We start from the raw sequence: 21,289 nt of genomic DNA, 5'->3' as shown, positions 1-21,289 counted from the left end.
TGACCTCATCATCTCAAACTCCGCTGACTCACAGCCGGCTGGCCAGCTCAGCCTGGCCGGAAGTCTTACCCCCCCACCCCAGGCCAGCGGCCCCACGTCCCCGCCTTGGGCAACTCAGAAAACAAAGACCGCGGCGCCCCCTGGCGGCATCCTGGGACTCCTCCGGCCAGGCTTCACTCACGCACGCGCACATGGCACTTCAAGACGCTGTGCCTGCAGCCGCTGCGCCCTCTGCTGGCCACAGCCTGTGAGACCTACAGGTCATACCCCAGAGCTCTTACCACAGCAGGGCCCGGGACGGCTCCTCTGCCCTTGTCTTGTATCCCTATTCCTGCATTTCTGCCTCCTCTGCTGGAAGTAAGCCTCCCTGCAGTCTAACCCCCAGACCTGCATTCCCTTCGTCCTCACCCTCACCAGCTGCCCCCGCGTGACCCCCCTCAGGAACCTCAGAACTGGGATGCCAAGTACCCCCCTCTCTGGGCCCTCAGCCCCTCCTCAGCCTGAACTGGCCTAGGTTTGGTTGACTGGGCACTCGGGGCACTCCAGCTCCTTCCAAACATCCGGGTGCTGTCCCCCAGCCCCTGTGGGCTCTTCCATCCCATAAATACTTACTGGGCAGCTGCTCTGTGTCAGGCACTGTTCTATCCCCTGACATCCTGGGGACTCCTCTGACCTTCAGAAACCAATAAACCCAGAAGTGAGGCCCAGCCCAACCCCATCTCTCTCTCTCTCTCTCTCTCTCTCTCTCTCTCTCTCTCTCTCTCTCTCAAGCATCAAACTTGCTTGGGCTCAAACACAGCTTTATTTCCTGCTGGGTTTACAGGCACACTGTCCACAAACTCATTCCCTTGGAGAATTGAGAATGAGTGGTCAGCGTCCCTCAGGGAATGGAGGGGACAGGACAGCTGGCAAGGAGAGGGCAGTTGAGGCACTTAGGGACTGCTTGAGGCCCTGTGGGGAAAACCTGATGCCCAGGGCAGGGTTGAAAGGGCCTAGGCTGGGCTGGAGCTACCCAGGTATTTCCCAGAAGCTCCTCAGGCACTGTCACCTGGACTCCAGCTCCAGCCCTCTCATGTGGTCACTGCCCATGGTGGGGCATGAGGGCAGTGCTGGGGCAGCAGTATTCAAGGTCTTGCCCCTAGGGACCCGGAACAGGACTGGAAGGAGAGGTCAGCAGTGCCTTCCAGCGCCCCAGTAGCCTCCCCTGACGTCCTTCTGGGGCTTTCACTGGGCGCAGAGCTCGAGACTGGGGAAGACACACACACTCAGCCTCCACCCTGGGCTCCTCTCTTCTCTGCCCTCTGGTGGTCTTGCTCCTTAATTCCTGACCTCATCAAAACCCTTGCACTGGCTCAGCCCTTAAGGGCCCAGAGCTTGTATGAATGTTCCAACACCAGCACTGAAGGGGATTCCAGGGCATCCGGCCTGCCTCCTCCCCTTGGCCCCAGAGAGGGACAGTGATTACTCCAAGGTCACACAGCCAGTGACTGGCCAAACTAGGATGGGAGCTCAGGGCTACTGTTGGCTAGTTTCCCCCTCCCGCCTCCTCCCGGCACTCACAGGCCTGCGGGGCACACAGGAGATCTGGGGGGGCTCCCAGTGGCCATTCTCCTGGCAGCGGATCAGTGGCAGGTTTCGCTGGGCCAGCCCCTCCCGGCACTGGTAACGAAGCACTGTGTCCACCTCATAGCGCAGCCGCGGGCGACCAAACACTTGAGCCAGGGGCAGCTCCGGTGGGGACCCACAGGACACTGTAGGGGGGACACAATCAGTAACTGGGAGCCTGGCTCTATGGGTGACAGTTCCCAGAGGAGTGGGTCACAATCTGACACAGAAAAGAGCAGGGATTCCTAGTGGACCCATCTACTCTGTTTTCCCTCCCCACCACGGCCTGGGACACAGTTCTGCCTCCTCAGTGCAGCTTTGCACCCACCCTCCTTCTACCTACACTCAGCTCCCAGATCCCGAGCCCCGCCCCGTCTTCCTGGCCCACGCTCACCCAGCCCCATCTTGCACGTGTAGGACAGGTGGTAGTTGCAGGGCACATCGCTCCATTGTCCCTGGTCATGCCACACCATGACCACACAGTTCTCTCCGGACAGGAAGTAGCTGTCAGGTTGCCCAGGGCTCCAGTTCTCATAGAGCTGGGGGGTGGGGATGGAGGAGGTAGTGAGGTGCTCCAGCACAGGAGCCTGCGAGGAATGGACCTGGGGGGACTTTGGGGGGACGGATAATGGGAACCGGAAGAGAAGACAGAGGGGCACAAGGAAGGGGGGCAGGGAGAGGAAAAGGGCACAGGAAAAGGAAGGAGCCAGAAAAGGGGGGAGAGGGAGGGTCGGGTCACTGGGGTTGGAGGCAGAAGTGCTTGGAAGAGAGACCTAGACAGGCTGAGGGGCGGCGGGAGCCTCTCACCAGGGGGACGCCGTCTGACCACAGGAAATCGCCTTCGATGGTCCTGTCATTGAGCCCAATCCACTGGTACTCCCGGTATCGATCTGGGGAAGAATCGCAGGGGACACCGCATGCAGTGAGCTCCGCTGCCAGCAGATGGCGGCCATCCCCCGGGACCCGGCGGCCGGTGGGTGACCGCCAGGGAAGTCCCGCCACCCAAAACTCCGTGCTTCCCTCCCTCCTGCACACAGGCCGATGGAAGGCCGGGATGTGGTGGGTGAGGAAAGGAGAAAAACAGCACCCGGGCTAGAAAAGGAAAACTCTAGAAAAAGGGTGAAAACGTTCAACGAGGTCAGAGTCAGCGAAAACAGATAGGAGACCAGGGCGGTGGGAGCGACTGAAAGTGGCCCCTGAGCCACCGCCAGGCTGATGCAGGTGTATTTCCTGTGCGAACCTCAGCCTCCCCTGCCTGAAGCCCCGTCGCCCACGTGTGGAGTGGGAAGGTGGGAGAAAGGGGAAGTGAACGAGTGAATGAGGTAAACCAAGTAATAAGTACCTGAATTAATGAGCAAGCGGTTAATTCGTTAACACATTCAGGCTAACTAATGAGTGAGTGTGGGGGGTCCCCTCCCGCCCGTCCCCAGCCCACTGTTGATGAAGTCCTGTTCCTCGGGCGTGCTGATGCTGGCCAAGTGCGCGCCGTACATCCGGCACTGGGTCTCCGCCTCCTCCCAGCTCCTTCGGGTAGAAAAGTGCTTGTAGCAGGCGCCCTGGAAGGCGTCCCAGCCGGGGCTGCAGAAGCGGAGGCCTGGGGCGCAGAAGGGCAGGCAACTTAGGCCGGAGGACCGCAGAACCCGGGGAGGCCAGGTACCCTGCAAGGGACTTGACTCCTCCCACACGGCAGCCCGAGGGGCGGGGCTGAGGGCAGGAGGGCGGTGCCGGAGCTAGTGGGGAAGGAGGGGGAGAAGACCCTGGAGGGGCCTTGGGCTGGGGGGGCCTCGATGCCTTCCTTCTCTGAGCGTCGGGGACCAGGGTGAAGGCTGGAGTCCCGGCCTGGGTCTTTGCAATCCTCCGCGCTAAAGAAGAGCTCCACGCTCCTCTCTTCCCAGAAGAATGGAGACTGACATGTATTGACTCCAAATGCGGAGTGTGCTAAGCACCAAACCCCTGACACAGGCGTTTTTTTGGTTCCACTTAACAGATGAGGAAATTAAGGGTAGGGCTCAGAGAGGTTAGGTGATTTGCCTAAAATGGGGATTCATTAATGACAAGGGCCAAGCCAGTGCCCTCCCTCCCTCCTCTGGAACCTGCCTGCTGTGGCAGGGTCCAGGCTTCAGGTCACCCCCTCCCCCATCCCTCCACCCCTCAACACACTCACCAACATCGCACAGGTGTCCCCCGTAGCCAGGCAAACATAGGCAGCGGACCCCTTCCTCCTCCTCCAAGCATGTCCCACCATTGTGGCAGGGACTGGGGACACAGTCACCTGAGGGGGAGAGAAGTGAGGTGGGAGGGAGCAGGGGAGCACATCTCTGCAGCCTGAGTCCCTCAGCCCTAACCCCCTTGTCCTGGGAGCTATCACAGCACCCTAAAATTGCTCCCTGGACCCTACCTCTGGCCTGAGCCCAGCAGTCAGTTCTGGGTTTCTCCCCATCCCTGGTCCCCCTCGCCACCCCCACTTCAGCATTGGCTCAGCCCTGGGCTGGCCATTGTCATATCCACCAGCGTGAGCCCAGTCTAACAGGGGCAGGGGTGGGGGAAGGGAGTGGCCAGGAATGCCCTCAGGACCCAACCCCACTAAGGGGAAGGATACTGGGGAAGGATCATGAGACCTGGATTCTGGTCTGGCTCCTAGCTCTACTGGGTGACACTGGGCAGGTCACATTACCTCTCTGGGAGTTGAGTGCCCACCCCCGTGTCTCTGTGCCAGGTCCCAGTACAGTTCTGCAGACTCAGGGTGGGCTGTGTGGAAGTGGGGAGAGACCCCACGGCATCAGTGAGTGTGGCTGGCCCTTTATCGCGCCTGGGACCTGATACTGGGGGGTCCAGATGGGAGCTACCCACTACTCCTGCTGTCCACTGGCCAGAGTCAGCCCCAGAAGCTGTGAGTGAAGATCCGGCATGCTTCCCTCACTCCACGCCCTACCCCTCTCACTGGGCTCAGGAATGAAGCTGCAGGCCCCACACCCTCTCTCAGCACCATCCAACCTCTTGGCTCCCCTTCTTATCTCTGCAGACTCTTTCTCCTTACCAGGCTCCCCTTTGCCCCTCCACTTTGGGCCTTCTGCAGGTTCCTCAGCCTAGAAACCCCGCTGATGCGTCTCACTCCCTCCTCCGGGCGCCCTCTGCCAGGACAGTCGTCTTAGGCTAACACATTACCCTGAAGCTGGGTGCAATCTGCTGGGTGGATTCAGCACCACCTGGTTGGCCATCTGCCTCCTCCTCTGTACTGTCTCTAGATCAGGGTGGGAGGGGCTGGCTGCTCAGGCCAGGCCTGGGTGCTGGAGGGGCTCAGATTCTACTCCTCCCTGGTCCTGACCACCCAGGGGAGGAAAACCCCACAGACTGACCGCACAGACCAGGGCTCTCAGCCCTGGGCAGTGAAACCATCTTGGGGACCATGGGGGTGGGGCGGGCCTTCAGACCTAGCCATCCATCCCCAGCAGCCATGGCCAAAGCCCACAATGCTTCACTCTGGCCCAGGATCCCACTGCCTGGTGGGGATCAGAGCAGAGGTGGGGGAGGAGAAGCTGGAGTCCATTCAAAGAATTTTGCTGGGATGACCTAGCTGTTTTGGGTAAAGTGAATCAGCTGTTCCAGCACCACTCCCCCTGTCACCTCCCCTTCTGCCAATAGTTTCTTCCGACCTGGTAGTGCTTAGCCAGGGCTAAGGGGGGGAGGGGAGGTGTTTTGTTTAACCCTTTAAACACCAGGCCTCTCCAGGAGTGAGGGAGTCCTGACCCCCCCCCCCCCCCCCCCGCCATTCCTCACTTTCCTGTTCTTCCTGTTGTCCCCTCTCCAACTCTCCAACCCCGGGGGACAGAAACTTTCAAACTTGGTCCCTAAGGCCCCACCCCGGCCACAGGTCCTTCCCCATGGCTATGGGAGGCAGAGTGGGGTAGGGAAGTCCTCTTGAGATTTTCTGGTCCTTCTTCCTCCCCCTCTTTGGGCCAACTACTGCAAGCAACCAGGAAGTCTGCCCTTCCAGCCTCTGCCTTAGCAGGCCAGAGGGCTGCTCCTCGTCCTCCAGGTTAGGCAACTTAGACCCTGCAGGCCCTGGCCACGTGCCCCTCTTCAACCCAACCCCACCCCACCAGCGCTGCGCTCCAAGGCCAACCGGGAGGGAGCCAACAGTTGAAATGGGTGAGCCTGGATGTGGTGCAAGGGTCCCTAGCTTACGCTGGACCATCTAGGAGAGGCGGTCCTGGGACTGAGGGCGTCCCAGCTTTCTCTGGCTTCTACTGGCTTCTCTGAGCAGGTAGAACTTCTCTCAGAGCCTGGAACCCATCTCCCTGTTTCTCCTCCCTCCACACTGTCTCTCTCCCTGGCCTCCGGATCTGTGTCTTCTCCAGCTTTAGGGAGATCCTTTGGGTATAGAAAGGGTGAAACCATTCTTCCTAGGGGGTGGGGTCGTCATTAGTGCAGGGGTTAGTGGAGGAGGGGGAGGCGATGGGCAGTGGGATGAAAGTTAGATACCATCCCCTTGCTGAGATGTGGGGTGGGCACGGGCCCTAGAGCACTGGATGCCAGGGAACTGCCTTCATGCAAAGAGGGACTTTCTCGGCCATTCCTCTGTATGTGTGGCTCTATGTGGGAGCCATGGAGATGGACCAGAAATGAATACAAAGGCACACACACGCTAAGGAGGTTTCTCCCTCCAGGAGTGAGGGACCACACTTCCCAGCACTCGGCAGGCTGATGGAGATCTCTGGGGTGTGTACAGTCAGATTTGGGACCTCAGCAGTCAGGAAGGAAAGTGGAGACAGGACTGAGAAGGACAGGATGAGGGGACAGCCAGGGGCTATTAGACCACTAGGACAGGACAGGGTGCAGGCTGAAGATGAAAAAGGAAGTGAGGCAAAGAGACAGACAGAGAGAGGGGGGCGGGAAAGAAAGTGAAGGAGACATAGCGCCAAAGAAGCATCCAAGAGCTACCCAGGACGCGAATCTGTGGAATGCAAAGGGCAGACAGCTGGGGGTGGAGACAGAGGGTGCCAGAGTTTTGGTTATAAAGCAGTTTAATAGAGATTTATTTCCAAGACTTGTTTTCCATGAAACAATAAAAAAAAAAATACTTCACAGAAGTAGTTGCTTAAGGCTCTGTGGGGATAAGGGCTCTCCCAGACCCCAGAAGTTGAGGGGTTGGGATGGGGTCCCAGGCTTCCCTGATATTAGTGGGAGACAGCTGAAGGGGAAGGGAGCAGTGGGGGACTGGCCTGGGCCCTGAAGAGGGTGACAGGCAATGAGAGCTCCCTCCTGCACGAGGCCTGAGGCTGCTCTGTCGGGTGGGTGAGGTGTGAGTCACAGCTGGAGAGCCCAAGGTGGTCAGTGGTGGGGCTGGGGTCACAGGGTGGGGATTTCAGAAACAGGGGGGGGTCACAGGGTGGGGGTCACGGAGTTGAGGCCACAGGGTGAGGAATCAGAGCTGGATGGGAGTCACATGGTGGGATATCCAAGCTGGAAACCACAGTTGGAGGTGGTAGGGGAATGAAGGCAAAGGACAGGAGAGACTGGGCAAGGGTGGGTTAAAGGCCTACCGGTCAGGTGGCCCAGAGCTGCAGGGGGAGAAACAGGGGCAGGAGAAACAGGGAGGCTGAGCCTTGGGCAAAGTTACCTGCTGAGGGGGCCACGGCCACTCCACCGCGGCTGGCACTGTCAGTGGGCAGCGCCGGCTGGGCCCGCACTGAGGTCCCTGCTGGGACAGTTCTTCCAGAATCCTCTTCGGAGGGGGCCTCCAGCTCCCTGGTTCCCTCCGGGGCCCGTGTGGCTGGGAGCAGAGCAGGGGCTTCCTCAGAGCTCCCTGTCTCCTCACTCTCTCCTCGAGGGACCCCAGACAGCTCAGGGCCCCCAGTCTCCTCCCCCACCTCTCTCGCCCCAACTGGAGTGGAAGGTCGTGGGGATGCTAGTTTCCCCTCCCTGGGAGTGGGCTGAGTCTCAGTGGGTGGTCCTAGGACCCTTGGAGGCCTGGGAGCCTCTGGCTTTCCATTGGGAGGTGAGGATGCGCCAGGCTGTAGGGCTGCCCTTGCAGATGGGGGTGCTGGGGAGAGCGAGTCCTCTAGGGCCAGCTCAGTGGGAAGAGAGGCCTCTGGGTCCAGGCTGCTGAGCTCGCTGGGCCAGGCCCACAGGGCCTCCTCCTCCCCCTCCTCCTCTTCCTTCTCTTCTTCATCCTTGTATTTGTCTTCTTCCTCCAGAGCCTTGCCTTCTTCTTCTGAGGACTCCACGGGAGGTACAACAGACTTGGTTTCGAGTTCTAGGCAAAGCACAGATGGTTCAGCACCAGGGACAGCGCCCTCCAAATGGGAGAAGGAGAAAGGTGGGCTGGGGATGGTGAGGCCTGGGGGACAGGGAAGAGCCCGCACTGGGCAGAGCCTGTCTTTGCTCCACGCTGGGAGAATTTCACTTGGAGATGCGATGTGGAGAAGGCTCTGCGAGCTGTCATTAGCCCAGGAAAGCATGGTCCTTACATCTCCCTCTCCTAGTCTGTTAACATTCTCTAATCTGTTTTGGGTATGTGAGGGGAAGGAGAAACCAAAGAAAGGAGACCCCTACTTCCCAGAGGGAAGAGACTTATTCCAAGCACCTCCAGGCCCAGAGTTGGGAGTGGAAGTTGCTGGAAAGGCAAAGGTAGGGAGAGAAGCCTTGGACCACTAAACTGCCGATGAAAGGACAGGGCCGTTGTGCTGCCATAACCCCACCATCGAGCTGGGCTTCTGCACCAACCTCTCAGGTGCAGACTTGAGGGATTCGAGTTACCTAGGAGGGTCCTCGGGGCCTCTGCTGGATCTTCTGGAGTGGAGCTTCCACCGCCTCCATCCTCCATGATGGGGATGGAGTAGATGGCCCCTCGGGACTCACTCTCCTCCGCAGCTTCCTGAGGCAGCTGCAGCTCCTCCAGGGTCTCTGTCACTGTGACAATGGCCTCCAGTGCATCAGGGGCTGGGTTGGAGTCCTCAGGGATGGCAGAGGGCCGGGCAGAGTCTGTGGCAGGAGGAAAGTGCCAGTGGGGATCAGATAGGTGGCTCTGCCCTCCCAGGTCACGGCCAGCATGTGAGGGTGCTGGGTGAGACTCAGAGACCGTGGGATTCTCTCAGTTCTCTCTCGTCCTCCCTGTGGAGCACCCATAGGCCCTGGGAGCACCCTGGAACTTCATCAGTCGTTCCTCAAGCGTTAATCAAGTGCCCACTATGTGTCGTGCCAAGCACTCTGCAGGGCACTGAGGACACCGTGGAGAGCAAAACAGCAAGCTTCCTGCCCTCCAGAGAGTTTGTATTCTAGATACAGGTAATCAACAAATAAACATATAACGATATTACCATACAAAGAACAATTAGGCAGAAGTAAGAAGATGGGACAGGAAGTACTGCTTTGGATAGAATGGTAAGGAAAGGCTCCAGGGAGAGAGCTTCCCTTGAGGGAGGACATGGCGGCAGTAGGATACACAGAATGGCCTCGGCACCTTGGGCTTGCAGAGAGGTGCCAGGGATCTTAGTCATCCCAAGACTTTTGAAATGGAAGGGGACAGACTGCCATCACCACAGGAGAGCTGAAGGGCACACAGTCACCACCTGAGGACATCAGTGCTGAGGCAAGAGGTCCAAGGAAGCGGCCACCCCATCTTTCTGGGGTCTGCTCCCTTCAAGTGACCAGAGTTTTTGAATGGATTACCTCATCTCTAGGGAAGTAAACCAAGAGCAGAAAACCAATGAAGTGAAGGTGGAACTGGGCTAAGAAAAGGCCTGAGGGCCATCTGTGTTCAGCCAGATGAGACAGGACAGCCTGTCCTGCTCTCGTCACCTGCTCAGTGAGCCTTGCTAATGCCAGACAAGCAAACCTTGCCCTTGCCTGCTCTGTCCTCTACTTGCTCCCAACCATAGTCATCCTCTCCTATCCCCTCTCCTCCTGATTCAATTCCCCTTCCATTTCTCCCCAGAACAGTGTTTGGACATAGTCATAATCAGTGCATGGAAGTATTAGCTATGATGGTGATGATGGTAATAATGATGATGATAGTGATGACGATGGTGATGGTGGTGATGGTGATGGTGATGGTGGTGATGGTGATGATGGTGGTGGTGGTGGTGATGGTGATGATGGTGGTGGTGATGGTGGTGATGGTGATGATGGTGGTGATGATGATGGTGATGATGGTGATGATGACAATGATGATGGTCATGATGGTGATGGTGATGATGATGACGATGATGATGGTGATGATGATGATGGTGATGGTGGTGATGATGATGATGGTGGTGATGATGGTGGTGACGGTGGTGGTGGTGATGATGGTGATGGTGGTGATGATGATGGTGGTGGTGATGATGGTGATGATGGTGATGATGACAATGATGATGGTCATGATGGTGATGATGGTGATGATGACAATGATGATGGTCATGATGGTGATGGTGATGATGATGACGATGATGATGGTGATGATGATGATGGTGATGGTGGTGATGGTGATGATGGTGATGATGACAATGATGATGGTGATGATGATGGTGATGGTGATGATGATGACGATGATGATGGTGATGATGATGATGGTGATGATGATGGTGGTGGTGATGATGATGATGGTGGTGATGATGGTGGTGATGATGATGATGGGATAGTGATGACGGTGATGATGGTGATGATCATCTCTGTTCCTGGAAGCCTTTTCAGAGGGACCGGTCTTCCTATACTTTACTTCTCCATTCCCCCCCAGTTCCAGGCCAAAGATGCCTGGAGTTCTGTCCCAGTGAAAGTAATGCTTTTCACTCAGTCTCTGCTCATGCTGGGAGCAAAGTGTCTTGTCGTCCCTCAGATTGAGCCCCGTGTCTTCCCCCTTCAGACTAAGGGCTCCCCGAGGGTAAAGGCTGCATCTTCTCCTCCCATTTCTTCCTCCAGCCCTTGTATTGGTACTATAGGCTCACAATAGGGGCATGGACCCGATACCCCATGACAATGCCTCCCTGATTGTCAGTCACCCTTGGCCTGGGCCCTGTGCCTCTGTGTCCCAGGCACTGTCCCCCTGTAGTCCCCAATATAAGATATGGGCAGGAAGCCACCTCTACACCCAACTGTCCTTGAGGGCCTGCTCCCTGTGGGGGGACTTGCATCTTTTCATTAGTATTTGGTGATTAAAAATCTGATACTTTCAAGCTGAAGATTCTGGAAACTCCTCTGAGGGCTCTTGAGGCATTTGGTTAACCGGAGGAGATCCTCTGTTGCATTCAGAGAACATTGCTCATCTCTGCTCTGTTAATGAGCTGACCAGAAACGGAAACATACTTGGCAGCCCAACATGGAGAGAGGCAGCTTTAAAAGTGGAAGAGACGAGGCACGGACCCCTGTTGTGGAAGCAGGTGAGGAGACGTGAGCACTCCTTGAGGCCACACAGCCAAGCCAGAGGACCTGACCAGAGCTGGGACCGTAGGTGAGCGTCCCTCTCGCCTCCTAACTTCAGGCACGTGGCCATGACCTGGCAGGAACTGCTCAGAGGTGGGGTCGGACCTCAGGACTGCCTTGCCTCCGTGAGGTGGGTCTCAGCGTCTGCAGGAAGGCAGCTCACCTCGGAAGCAGTAGACATTGAAGCGGCTGTGCTTGTTGGGGAAGCCGGTCTGGTTGGGGAAGAGGAAGAGAGTCTTGACACCAGGCAGGCCCCCACCACAGCGCTGGCTGGGTGTGACAATGGGATAGCGCACACTGCCATCAGCCAGCCAGCCTGGGCTGCAGCGGTCCAATCCGCCATCCCAGGCGGCATACAGCTGGCCTGTGGTGGCAATCTCTGCACCCCGCTCCCGGCAGTATGCCTGGGCCTCCTCCAACGTCAGCTTGTCCGGGGGGGCACCCAGGAACAGCTCTCCTAGTGGGGAAGAGGATGCTGGGTTACCAGAAAGTTGGCAGCCTCTGCTACCCTGGGCTCCCGCAGGGACCCTCCAAGCCTCAGTGTCATCTGTGACATGGAGTCAACTACCCTATTTCATAGGATCAAAGCCTGGCTAGGACCTCAGGAAGGGTAGTATTGCTCGGAGGAACCTGGCCCAACTTCCTCACACGGCAAAGAAGGAAACAGAGGCCCAGAGATGCTGAGAGGAGAGAGACGCACAGGAGGAAGCAGCCAGAGTCCGACCGTGAGCTCAGTCTCCTCCCACCTTTCCGTGGCCATGGCCATGAACTTCCCTCTATGGCAGCGTTTAGAGGGCGGGGCACTGGTGGTTTCCTCATGCCTGGCTGCACCCTTAAACCCATGAGGGGCCCCAGGAGGACCTGTGGGCAGCAGTGTCCCCTGGGAGCGTGTCCCCTGGGAGCCCCTCACCCCCAATCACCATTCAGGTCTTCAGCGTAGCAGTACACATCATAGAGGTCATCCGGGTCCACGATGCCGTAGTTTCGGACCCCGGGGAAGCCGTCCATGTCCCCATAACAGGCCTCTCGTGGTGTCTGGATGGGATACCTGGGGACGCAGCACATACACCTTCACTAGGGAGCCGTCCGGGGGTGACCCTCCCGACTCACATCGCCTTTCCCTGCAGCCACTTGTCCTCCCAGCCCTGCATGGCCAGGTCCAGGCAGCACCAGAGGCCACGGCCACCTCAGAGACAGCTAGAAGCTCCTGTCCACAGCCTCAGCCCACCTCACGGTCTGGTCAGACAGCCAGCCAGCATCGCACTGCTCGTAGCCCCCCAGGTAGGCTGCGTAGAGCTGCTCCGGGGTGGCGATGCGTGCTCCGATGCGGGCGCAGGCCTCCTGGGCCCCGGAGAAGGAGAAGGCGTAGCGGGCAGAGCCCTTTCGGTAGAGAAAGACGACCCCTGAGGGGAAGGGAGGACTCCTGAGCATGATGCTCTGCACGCTGACCTCTCCTCCCCCTCCTCGTCACTCCTCTGGCCACAAAGGGCACAGTCCAAATGGCACTCATTCTACAGCATGAGGGACTTAAGTTAGACTCTAGGTAGACTTCCCTCCACCTGAAGAAAGGCAGTAACAAAGGCCTGTATGTCTGCCACTCCTTTCCCAACTCAGTCTGTGTGTTTGCTTTCACCTCAGACTGTGGGCTCCCTGAGGGCTGGAGCCCTCCCCTCCCTCTCTCGGGGAACCTGTCTCTTTCCCTGCCCTCTCACCTTTGACTTTGACCTCCACAGCGTCGCTGCTGTCATCTATGCCGTGCTGGACCTCGCAGCGGTAGATGCCTGAGTCATTGGGCCGTAGTTCGCTCAGCACCAGGGAGACATCGGTGAGTGACGCCGGGTAGGCGGGCAGCGCCACACGGAAGCGGTAGGCCTCGCTCACCTTGACACGGAGCCCACGCGCGACCAGCACCTCGGCCTCCCGGCCCCCGGACAGGAAGGTCCACTTGACCCGTGGGGAGCCCAGCGCGGCCCGCCGGCTCGGTGGCGGCCGCAAGTAGTGAACGTGGCACGGGATGGTGAGGGCACCACCCAGCACGCCCTGCAGCGGCGCTGTGCCCGGAATGCGCACACGGAAGGCCCGGTCCTCTGTGAACAGGTGGGGCCCACAAGAGTTTCAGTCGGATGCTCCAGGTCCCACCCCGGGGGTTCCCAGCCCTGTCCCAGGGCCCCTCCGACCCCACCCCAGGATTCTCTGGGCCCTTGGGTTTTCCTAACTCTGTCCCTAGAACCTGGGCCCAACTCCCAGGGTCCCGCAAACCCACCTCTAGGTCCCCAGACCCATCCCCAAAGTCTCCCAGTCAATTCCATCCCCAGAGTCGCCCAGTACCACCCCGGGGTTCCTGGGCCCCAACCAGGATCTTCTAACCCCATTCTCTACGTCCTAAGCCCAGGGCTCAACATTTCTCAGGATTTCTCCCAACTCCACCTCTGTTCTGCCTCCCAGCCCCTCATCCTGTCCCCAGGGTCCCCCATCCTCCACACTAGAGGCTGGCAGCCTTGCACCTCGTGTTTCTCCCTAGGGGACCCCAAGTTTCCACACCCTTCCAGAGGCCCACAACTCATTCTTTATTTCCAAGTGTCCCAACCCAGACTCTCCCCACAGGCCTCCCAATTCTATCTCCTCCTCTCTGGGTCCCCCAAGCCTAGGTGAGAAGAGGTTGGTTAGGGCCCAACAAGAGGCCACTCCCTATGGTAAGGGAGATGCAGGAGACAGAGGAAGTGACTCTGGGGGACTGCTTACCTGAGCTGTCTCCTTCCAGAGCATCAGCTGAGGCCTCAGGGACTCGGGCCAGGACCAGAGCTACCAGCAGAGGCAAGAACAGAGGGGCCATGCTGCAGGCTGAGGGGGGACATGAGGAGGAAAGACAGGGTTAGACCTCAGGAGGGACTTCCCCTGGCTCATGACCACATCCACGTAGACTCACACATATCCTGGCCCCAGAAGCCCACTGCCCCCACCTCACCATTAACACTCTGTTTCTGATCCCTGTCTCCCCACCAAAGGATTCTTCAGAGCCAAGCCCTTGGTCCTAGTCAACTCGCTGTGTGACTTAAGGCTAGTTCCTTACCCTCTCTGGGCCTTTGTTTTCTTACTTGTAAAAGAGCACCATGATTACCACCTCACAGGCTGTGATGAGGCTATGTGCTTTGAGAGTGCTTTAGATCCTAAAAAATCCTGTACAAATGCACAGCACCCAGCACGCAGTAGGAGCTGGGTAAATGCTAATAGCACACAGCACGAATGGTGGGTTCCATTACACTGAGAGCTCCCTCGGCCCCTCCCAGAGCCTCCTCCTCCCACAGTACCCCTCCAACCTTCCCTTCTGGTCCCTTCTTCCCTGAGACCACACCCACCTGGCCTCCTCCAGGAGGGTCTCCTAGACTGCACCTGGGCAATTCACAACTTCTCTCCAGCCCAACCCCTCCCCACCATTACTTATAAGGAAACTCTTCTCTTTACTCCCCAGCATCCTGCACCCCCTCCTTGGCTGCCTTCTCCTTTCTTCCTCCCAGCCTTTCCTTTCTGCCTGGCACGGGTTTTCCCACCGGATCTCCTGGCTCAGAAACCAGCTGGGACAAAGCCCCTGTCTCTGCCAGTCTGGCCTCCATCCAGCCTCTCCCTCCCCCAACCCCAGCCCTGGGCTGGGGGATGGGCTAAGGGGGCTGAGAATAAATGGGAGTGAGCATCTCCCTCCTACCCTGGGCTATCAGAAGCGCTGTGAGAACCCAGAATATTCCTCTGAAGATCTCAAAGCACTTATACTCTCCTAATGGAGAGATGGGGGTGTGACATCGAGAAATGGGGCCCAGAGGGCCTTCTGTGAGTCCCCAGTGAAGCCAAGTCAGGCACCAGGCCAGTATGCCCCAGGAGGGAAGGCTGCAGAGCTAGTGCCCAGCATCATCTTTAAGGGTCAGGCTAGACTTAGAAGACCATAGAGACCCAAGTGAGCCACGGAACAGACCAGTGGTGCAGCAGGAGAAGTGACGATTAGACTGCAGGCAAGACTTCCTAGAGATCAGGCTTATTCCCACGAGCTACTGATAGCCACTTCAGGCTCATTGTGTAACCTCCATCTTCCCCGCCCTCTCAGGCTCAGCCTTCGTTCATGTCCCCCTTTTCCTGAGCCTGAACTGGTAGGAAATTCCCCTCTTCTCCCAGATCCTTCTGGGGACTCCCCCTCACATTGCAACTGCTTCCCCGCTGTGGCTGGGATTATTTCCTTAGGGTCAGAGTTGGGGGAGGAGTGGCAGGGACCAGATGCCCAGGGCATCTCTCTGACCTTTGATGGGACCAGCTCAGAGGTTCCAAGACCAGCTCTGGGCATGGGGGCACCTGGGAGGGCTGTTTTCTGGGGCTGAGGGGACCACTGGCCTGAGCACCTAGTGCTTGTGGGTGCTGGGGGACTCCTGCCCATTTGAGCTGTGCTAGCTCCAGGGCCAGCCCCTCCCTGCGGCCCTCCCTCCCCTCTCTCTGGGCTGGAGCTGGAGCTGCTCACAACTCGGCTCCCAGCTCTCTGACCGGTGGCCCAGAAACCCATATAGTCGGAGCCACTCTGGGACCAACACCCTGGACCCCCCTTTCACCTCTGTTCTGAAGGTGGGGGAATGAAGGCAGGAGGTGTGAGGCTGAGGACCTGGTCACCCAGGAACATGGAGGGTATGCTACCCCCACCTCCAGGAATGGGAGTCACCGACCAGGCCAACAGGGTGGCCGAGTGTACGGTTCTCACAGTCAGAGAGCTCTGCCAGCTCCACCCTGCCCGCCAGGCACACCAGGCTTGGGCCTTGGCTACCTCCTGGTATAGCTAGGAGTCCTGAGAAAACTTAAGCCTCCCTCATCTGGCCCCAGACTCAGACCCAGGGGTCCATCCCACACACACGCCCACCCCCACTCCACCTTCTCGGCCTCCATCCCGACCCTCGAGAGCTCAGCAATCTTCCTGTCCCTTCCCCTGATGCCAGTGCTCTCTCCTTCCTGCTCTAATGTCTGGGTTTCTGCCCTTGTCTTGAGTTTCCTGAGCTGTTCAGGAAACTTCTCCCTTGTTCCATTGTCACTCCTGTCCTCCCATGGCCGTCCATCTCTCTCACAGGCTTCATGGACCCAATCCACACAGAGACCAGGCCGTGGGTGTGGTCACCCAACATCCACCATCTCCATGCTGAATGCCCACCAGCCGGCGTCCATGGTGAGCCTGGTAGGAACAAAGCTCCAGCGCTCAGCAGGGTCAGCAGGCCAGAGCGCAGGTCCCAACGGGAGGGAAGCCCTCGTGGGGACTTGCTGTCCCCGAGTGGCTGTGAGCAGCAGCAAGAAGCCACACAAGGCAGCCAGGCCTTCGCAGGGCCTGCGGGAGCAACCGCAGGGGTGGTATAAATGGTCCTATTTACTGGAAGCACAACTGCTGATACTATTAGCAACATCACCAGCGGAGCTATTGTAGCTGCTCTGACTGTACCACCTGCAGTGAGGAGGCTGCTGCTCCCATTAGCCGTGACAACGTGGGCACTGGTAGTACCGTGGGGGGTCGATGGGTCTTGACCTGGCTGGTATTGTTGGGAACAGAAGGAATGCGGATATTAATGTGATAACAAAATTGATGGCAATTCTCCGGTCCTGCTAGGACCATGTGGGCAGAGCTATTCTGACAGGAAGAGGAGGGTATGAAAGGACCAGGGGGAGGGGCTTCCCAGCCCAGGGCAGTTGTAGGAAGGCAGGCAGGACTGGTACCTGACTGAGCCAGGCCCCTTTTGGAATGCCTCCCGGCTATAACCTCAACCCGAGAAAAATGCTGTTTCCGCGTTACACGGACGGACGGACGGACGAGGAACCCAGCATTCAGAGAGGTCAACTAACTTGGCCAAGGTCACACAGCAGGTAAGTGGGGAGTGGGATTCCAGCTCCCGTGGGCGCCAGGATCGCCCGCTCCAGTGGCTCCTACCGGCTGTCCTGTGGGCAACGCGAACGGGGTGCTGTCCGCACCCACCGCGCACGGAGTCGAGGGCTGACTCGGACCACCGCCACCCTGCCCCTGCCGAGCGGAGATGCGGTGCGCAGCGGGAGGACGCAAGGACCTCGGGGGGCGTTCCCATTAGCTCGGGGACTCCGAGGGGGCTGCTGGCAGCAGCGGGCTGCCGGCCGCAGAGAAGGACATGGCAGTAGGGTCGTAGGGTCGGCGGGTGGGGTGCGCGGGATCCCGGGAGGCAAGGACTGCGGGTGGGGGGCGCGGACCACCAGGCGGCCGGAGGGCGCTCCCTTCTCTCTCCCTCCCAGGTCCCGGTGGCCGGGCTGCGGTGGCGCTCACCTACCGGCTGGCGGCCGAAGACTGGGGTGGGGGTGCCGCACCGCGAAGTTTGTCGCCTCCTCCGTGGGTCTCCGCCGGGTCCACGGCTTGGTCCTGCAGCTGCAGCCGAGACTGCGGCGGGGACCGCGCGGACGCGAGAGGTTGGGCCCACAGGACGCTCGGAAGAGGGCGCCGGGGCCGCCGCCGCACAAAACCCCCTTTCTTCACCCCCGCCCCCGCCCCGCCCTTCCCCGGGGCTGCCCCCGCCCCCTGTCCCGGAACGCGGGGGGCTCGGGAAGGTCACGAGACCCGCTGCCTTCCCTGCGTCGGTTCCCGGCGGCAGTTGCGAGAGCAAGGACGAGCGAAGTAGGACATCCTTCTGGGGATGAGAAGCCCAGGGCTTGGAGTAGGGAGGGCGGGCAGGAGGGGCGGGGAGGGAGAGCGGGCCAAGCTGGAGGATGTTGCAGCTGGAGGGATGGAAGTTAGACAGTCGGAGGGACTTCCGCTGGCCAAGGGGAGAGGAGGAGGCACTGAGACTTAGACAGTGGGAAAAGGACGAAGAGAGTAGGAAGCTTTGCTCCTAGAAAGACACTGCACGCACATAAAAATGGGGGAGGGAAAGTCTTTTCTGCAGGCAGGATGAGCTGCAAATGGCCCTATCAACCTCCCTGGAGGACGCTCCGGTTGGGTTTTGTCTCCTGCGGTGCTCCCACTGCCAGCACTGACTTTGCAGGGATGAGCTTAGACAGCAGACTCAGGGGTTAAGCAAAGCAAGTCAGGAGCTCTGCAGACATGGTCAGGGGACCAGTGGCACTGTGAATGGACAGTACTGCTCATGCAAACCAATGTGCAAACGCAGGCGTTGCTGGGAGCCTGAGGGCCCCTTGGCCAGGGCTGTGGAAGATGAATGTGCAGCCTGGTGCCAGGGGGTGGGCCTCGAGTGCTGCCCAGCCATTGGGGCGCCTCAGTGCCCAGAATACCAATGACACCCCCTCCCAGCTCCAGAGTCTTGCTTCTTTCCCAGGCTCTCTCCCCTCTCTCCTCCTTTCCTCCTCCCGCCGGGACTCCAGGCAAAACCCCTGGCACAGACTGTGAGCAGGACAGCCAGACGCCTGGATTCTGTCCCCTGTATACCAGTGGTGGCCTCAAGGAGAGCTCGTCCGAGGCTTGGATCCCCGTCACCTCCAGCAGCAAGCCCAAATATCCCCAAGTAAGGTGAGGTGCCTGCAATACAAATGCAGCCTCAGGAAAGATCCCTGTCCTCCCATCTCCAGGCAGCCAAGTCCCTCCTGGACGGGAATTCTGGACTGCCCTCTGCTGGCTGCCCCAACCACTCCACTCCCTCCCCCTGGGCTTCCACTCCCAGTGCAGCAGACTTGGCTCCAAAGGGCTTTGAGAAGCTCACAGAAAAACTCCTCCCCCAATCCTTGAGCATCTGAAGGTGAGAGTCTGGCTCCTCCCCAGGGACCCATGTCGGTAGACACAGGCCAGGAAGACTGGGGGTGGTAAGTGGGAGGTGGGGGGCGTGGAGGGTGGTATAGTCAGTCCCTCAGTAAGAGAAATGCCCAGGCAGGGCTGTGAGACTGAAGGGGACAGAGCAAGGTGCCTGGGATAGTGTGGGGAAGAAGAGACCCCAGTTTATTCATTTCATTAAACAAATATTAACTGGGTTCCACTAAGGCACTATTTCAGGTCTTGGGAATGCTGTCCCAAGTGCTCTAGTGGAGAAGAGGACCTGAGAAGGCCTTTGGGGACAGATGTCCCTTTGCTCCACTCAGACCTGGCATCCCCTGACTGAAAGAGAAGCCCCCTCCCCCAGGACAGGTTCAGCCTGGGTCCCTGCATGCAACCTGCCCCCCCCCACAGCTCTTCTCCATTAGGGCTCAATGGGGCCTGGCAACCAAGTGGCTGAAATTCAATCCCAGTGGGGCTCACACGTAACCACAGTTCTTGCCTCCGGAAAAGCTGGCTGTGACCTGGGAAGACAGAGCAAGTGACCTTCCTCGCCACCTTCCCCCGTGACTAGAAGTGTGGCACACATCTTGGTGCCCTGGGGGAGTCCGACCTTGATCAAGGGCAGGAGCACCTGGAGCAGGACAAGGGCTGGCGGCAGACAGTCTGTTCCAAGAGGCAGACCCCTGCTGGGAAAGCAGACGCGCGAGAGAACAGACAGCGGCTGCTGTGAAGGTGGAGCTGAGAGCCATGGGCAGGACTCAGTCATGGGCATGGAGGGCAGACTCCTGCTTTGCTGTTTGTGGTGGCAAAGCCTTGGGGGGTCTTAGTTTCTCTGACACTATTTCTTCTTCTGTACAACAGGCTGAGGAGCAGAGGCTGCTGCCCTGGGTGGCGTCTACCACACTGGGGGACATTTACTGCACTGGGTGACATCTGCTGCACTTGGGTAACACCTACCACCCTGGGTGACGTCCCCTGCACTTGGGCTGGGTAAGGGAAGCACCTGGCCCATGGCACGGACTCAGCAAAATCTAGTTCTTTTTCTTTCACACACACACACACACACACACACACACACACACACACACACACTGTCCACCAGGTCTGCTGGCTGAAGGTCAGTGGACCACACCCCTGTGGATGGGATGGAGGGCTCGGCACTCGAGAGGAGCATTTCCCAGTGGAGGGATGAGTACTTCCCAGTCTGCCAGCTGTGAAAACTCACGCTGAGCTCTAACACTGCACAGGCAGCGGCTGCTCAGGGACTTTCCTTCCTGTCTTCTTCACCGGCATCCTGACCCATGGTCATACGACACCCCCCACCCCCCATTTCTATTCACTTTCTGAGATGAGAAACAAGAACTTCTCTGTAGGTCTCAGACAGGAACCCTCGGGCCGAGCTGAAAGCAGACAGGATCAATAGAAGCAGGGAAAAGGAACGTCAGATTTCAAGTAGGACCGCCTGCCCCAGTAACCGGAGGAGAATGTCTCAGGTAACCTTAGGTACCTGAGACAAAGACACAGACCCAAAGAGGTGAAGTGACCGTCTAGGGTCACACAGTAGGCAATTGACTGGCCATGACCAAAACCAAGTCTCCTGCCTCCCAGGCAGGGCCTTGCCAGGGCACCCAGCTGTCTCTCTCAGGGGACAGGACGTTGGGGAGGTGGAGAAAAGACAGAGAGGAGGGAGAGTGGAGCTTTCGCTCCTCCCACCCCACGTGCAGCCCAGCTGGCTTGCCTCCCAGTCTCCTGGGCGCTGGGGAGTTTTCCAGTCTCTCTGGAGGAGGACAATCCATCTGCCTCTTTCCCTCGGGCTGAGGTCATGACCCGAGCTGAGGAAGCAGGAGCTCCCCTCCAAGTTCTCGCCTCCCAAGTGCCCCCACCTCCAGTGTTAGTGCTGGGACTTCCTCACCGCATTCCCAACTACAGTGGCCTGTCCTTCCAGCCCCTGAACACCTGCCCCCACTGCCCCAGACTTGGCAGTGGGGGCCAAGGCAGCTTGGTTCCTCTCTGAGGCCCTGCACGTCACACAGGGTCCTACGCCATGGGGATGTGCAAGAGGGGCTGCAGGGGCTGGAGGCAGCGCTGAACGCTGGCACAGCTGTGTTCAGAGAATGGGGCTTTGATAGCTTCTGAAAGGGGCCAGGAAGCAGGGCCCCCCAGCCCAGGCGGGGGAGAGGCCAGGAATGGCTGGGTATAGCTCTGAGGGCTCCTGCAGCTGAGCACGGGGGTGGGGGGGGGGAGTGGGGGGGGCAGACAGTGGTGGGGCCTACAGGCTGAGGACATGTAGGAGAACCCCTGTTACACAAACAGGAGCCAGTGCTCCCCAAGCTGACAGACCCCTGCATTGAGGGGTGCAAACTCTTGTGTTCCAAGGAGACCACCAGTCTGTGACACAAAGAACAGCTGAAGGTACTGGAAGGTACTGAGTACAGCCAAACCTATTTCTTGAAAACAGAAGTCCGTCCCCTCAGGCTCCCTGCAGCCTCATACCTCCTCCTGAAGGGGTCGACACTTGCTCACTTTTCTGTGATGCTAGACCAGCTACTA

The 21,289-nt window shown here is 58.7% G+C and overlaps 1 protein-coding gene and 1 long non-coding RNA gene across 9 annotated transcripts; one reads left to right on the top strand and one right to left on the bottom strand.

Annotated features, from left to right (window-relative positions):
• Positions 1 to 783: 783 nt before the first annotated feature.
• Positions 784 to 17,443, bottom strand: BCAN (brevican). 4 transcript variants are annotated; one of them, XM_019711139.3, is made up of 14 exons: positions 17,310 to 17,443; positions 13,747 to 13,845; positions 12,717 to 13,091; positions 12,233 to 12,407; positions 11,925 to 12,052; positions 11,168 to 11,461; positions 8,365 to 8,589; positions 7,226 to 7,861; positions 3,770 to 3,877; positions 3,041 to 3,199; positions 2,413 to 2,495; positions 2,000 to 2,144; positions 1,561 to 1,751; positions 784 to 1,246 (listed from the first exon to the last, which is right to left on the bottom strand). In XM_019711139.3, the coding sequence occupies exons 2-14, from the start codon at positions 13,835 to 13,837 to the stop codon at positions 1,139 to 1,141; spliced, it is 2,718 nt and encodes a 905-aa protein (XP_019566698.3). In that variant the 5' UTR covers positions 13,838 to 13,845; positions 17,310 to 17,443; the 3' UTR covers positions 784 to 1,138. The 4 variants fall into 4 exon arrangements, with proteins under 4 accessions (XP_019566698.3, XP_019566699.3, XP_074175183.2 ...); XM_019711140.3 differs by having other exon boundaries at positions 17,306 to 17,439; XM_074319082.2 differs by lacking the exon at positions 17,310 to 17,443 and adding an exon at positions 16,943 to 17,041.
• On the top strand, positions 16,134 to 21,264 carry LOC109434313 (uncharacterized). Of its 5 annotated transcripts, XR_016021796.1 has the most exons (5): positions 16,134 to 16,878; positions 17,275 to 17,650; positions 18,559 to 18,789; positions 19,250 to 19,471; positions 19,601 to 21,264. It is a non-coding gene; the product is annotated as an uncharacterized LOC109434313 (long non-coding RNA). The 5 variants fall into 5 exon arrangements; XR_002135799.3 differs by lacking the exon at positions 17,275 to 17,650; XR_016021795.1 differs by lacking the exons at positions 16,134 to 16,878; positions 17,275 to 17,650 and having other exon boundaries at positions 17,737 to 18,789; positions 19,601 to 19,729; positions 20,113 to 21,264.
• Positions 21,265 to 21,289: the final 25 nt, after the last annotated feature.

The sequence above is a fragment of the Rhinolophus sinicus genome, chromosome 7 (genome assembly GCF_057876585.1).
Source record: "Rhinolophus sinicus isolate RSI-liver-muscle chromosome 7, RSI-T2T, whole genome shotgun sequence".
Taxonomy (NCBI): Eukaryota; Metazoa; Chordata; class Mammalia; order Chiroptera; family Rhinolophidae; genus Rhinolophus; species Rhinolophus sinicus.
This window is presented reverse-complemented; position numbering and strand designations above follow the sequence as displayed.

Coding starts and splice junctions, on each gene's coding strand:
- BCAN (XM_019711139.3), bottom strand. CDS start 13,837: ATGGCCCCTCTGTTCTTGCCTCTGCTGGTAGCTCTGGTCCTGGCCCGA. Junction 12,053..12,232: donor CTGTCTGACCAGACCGTGAG/GTGGGCTGAGGC, acceptor CTGCGTCCCCAG/GTATCCCATCCAGACACCAC. Junction 2,496..3,040: donor GGAACAGGACTTCATCAACA/GTGGGCTGGGGA, acceptor ATTCTTCCCCAG/ATCGATACCGGGAGTACCAG.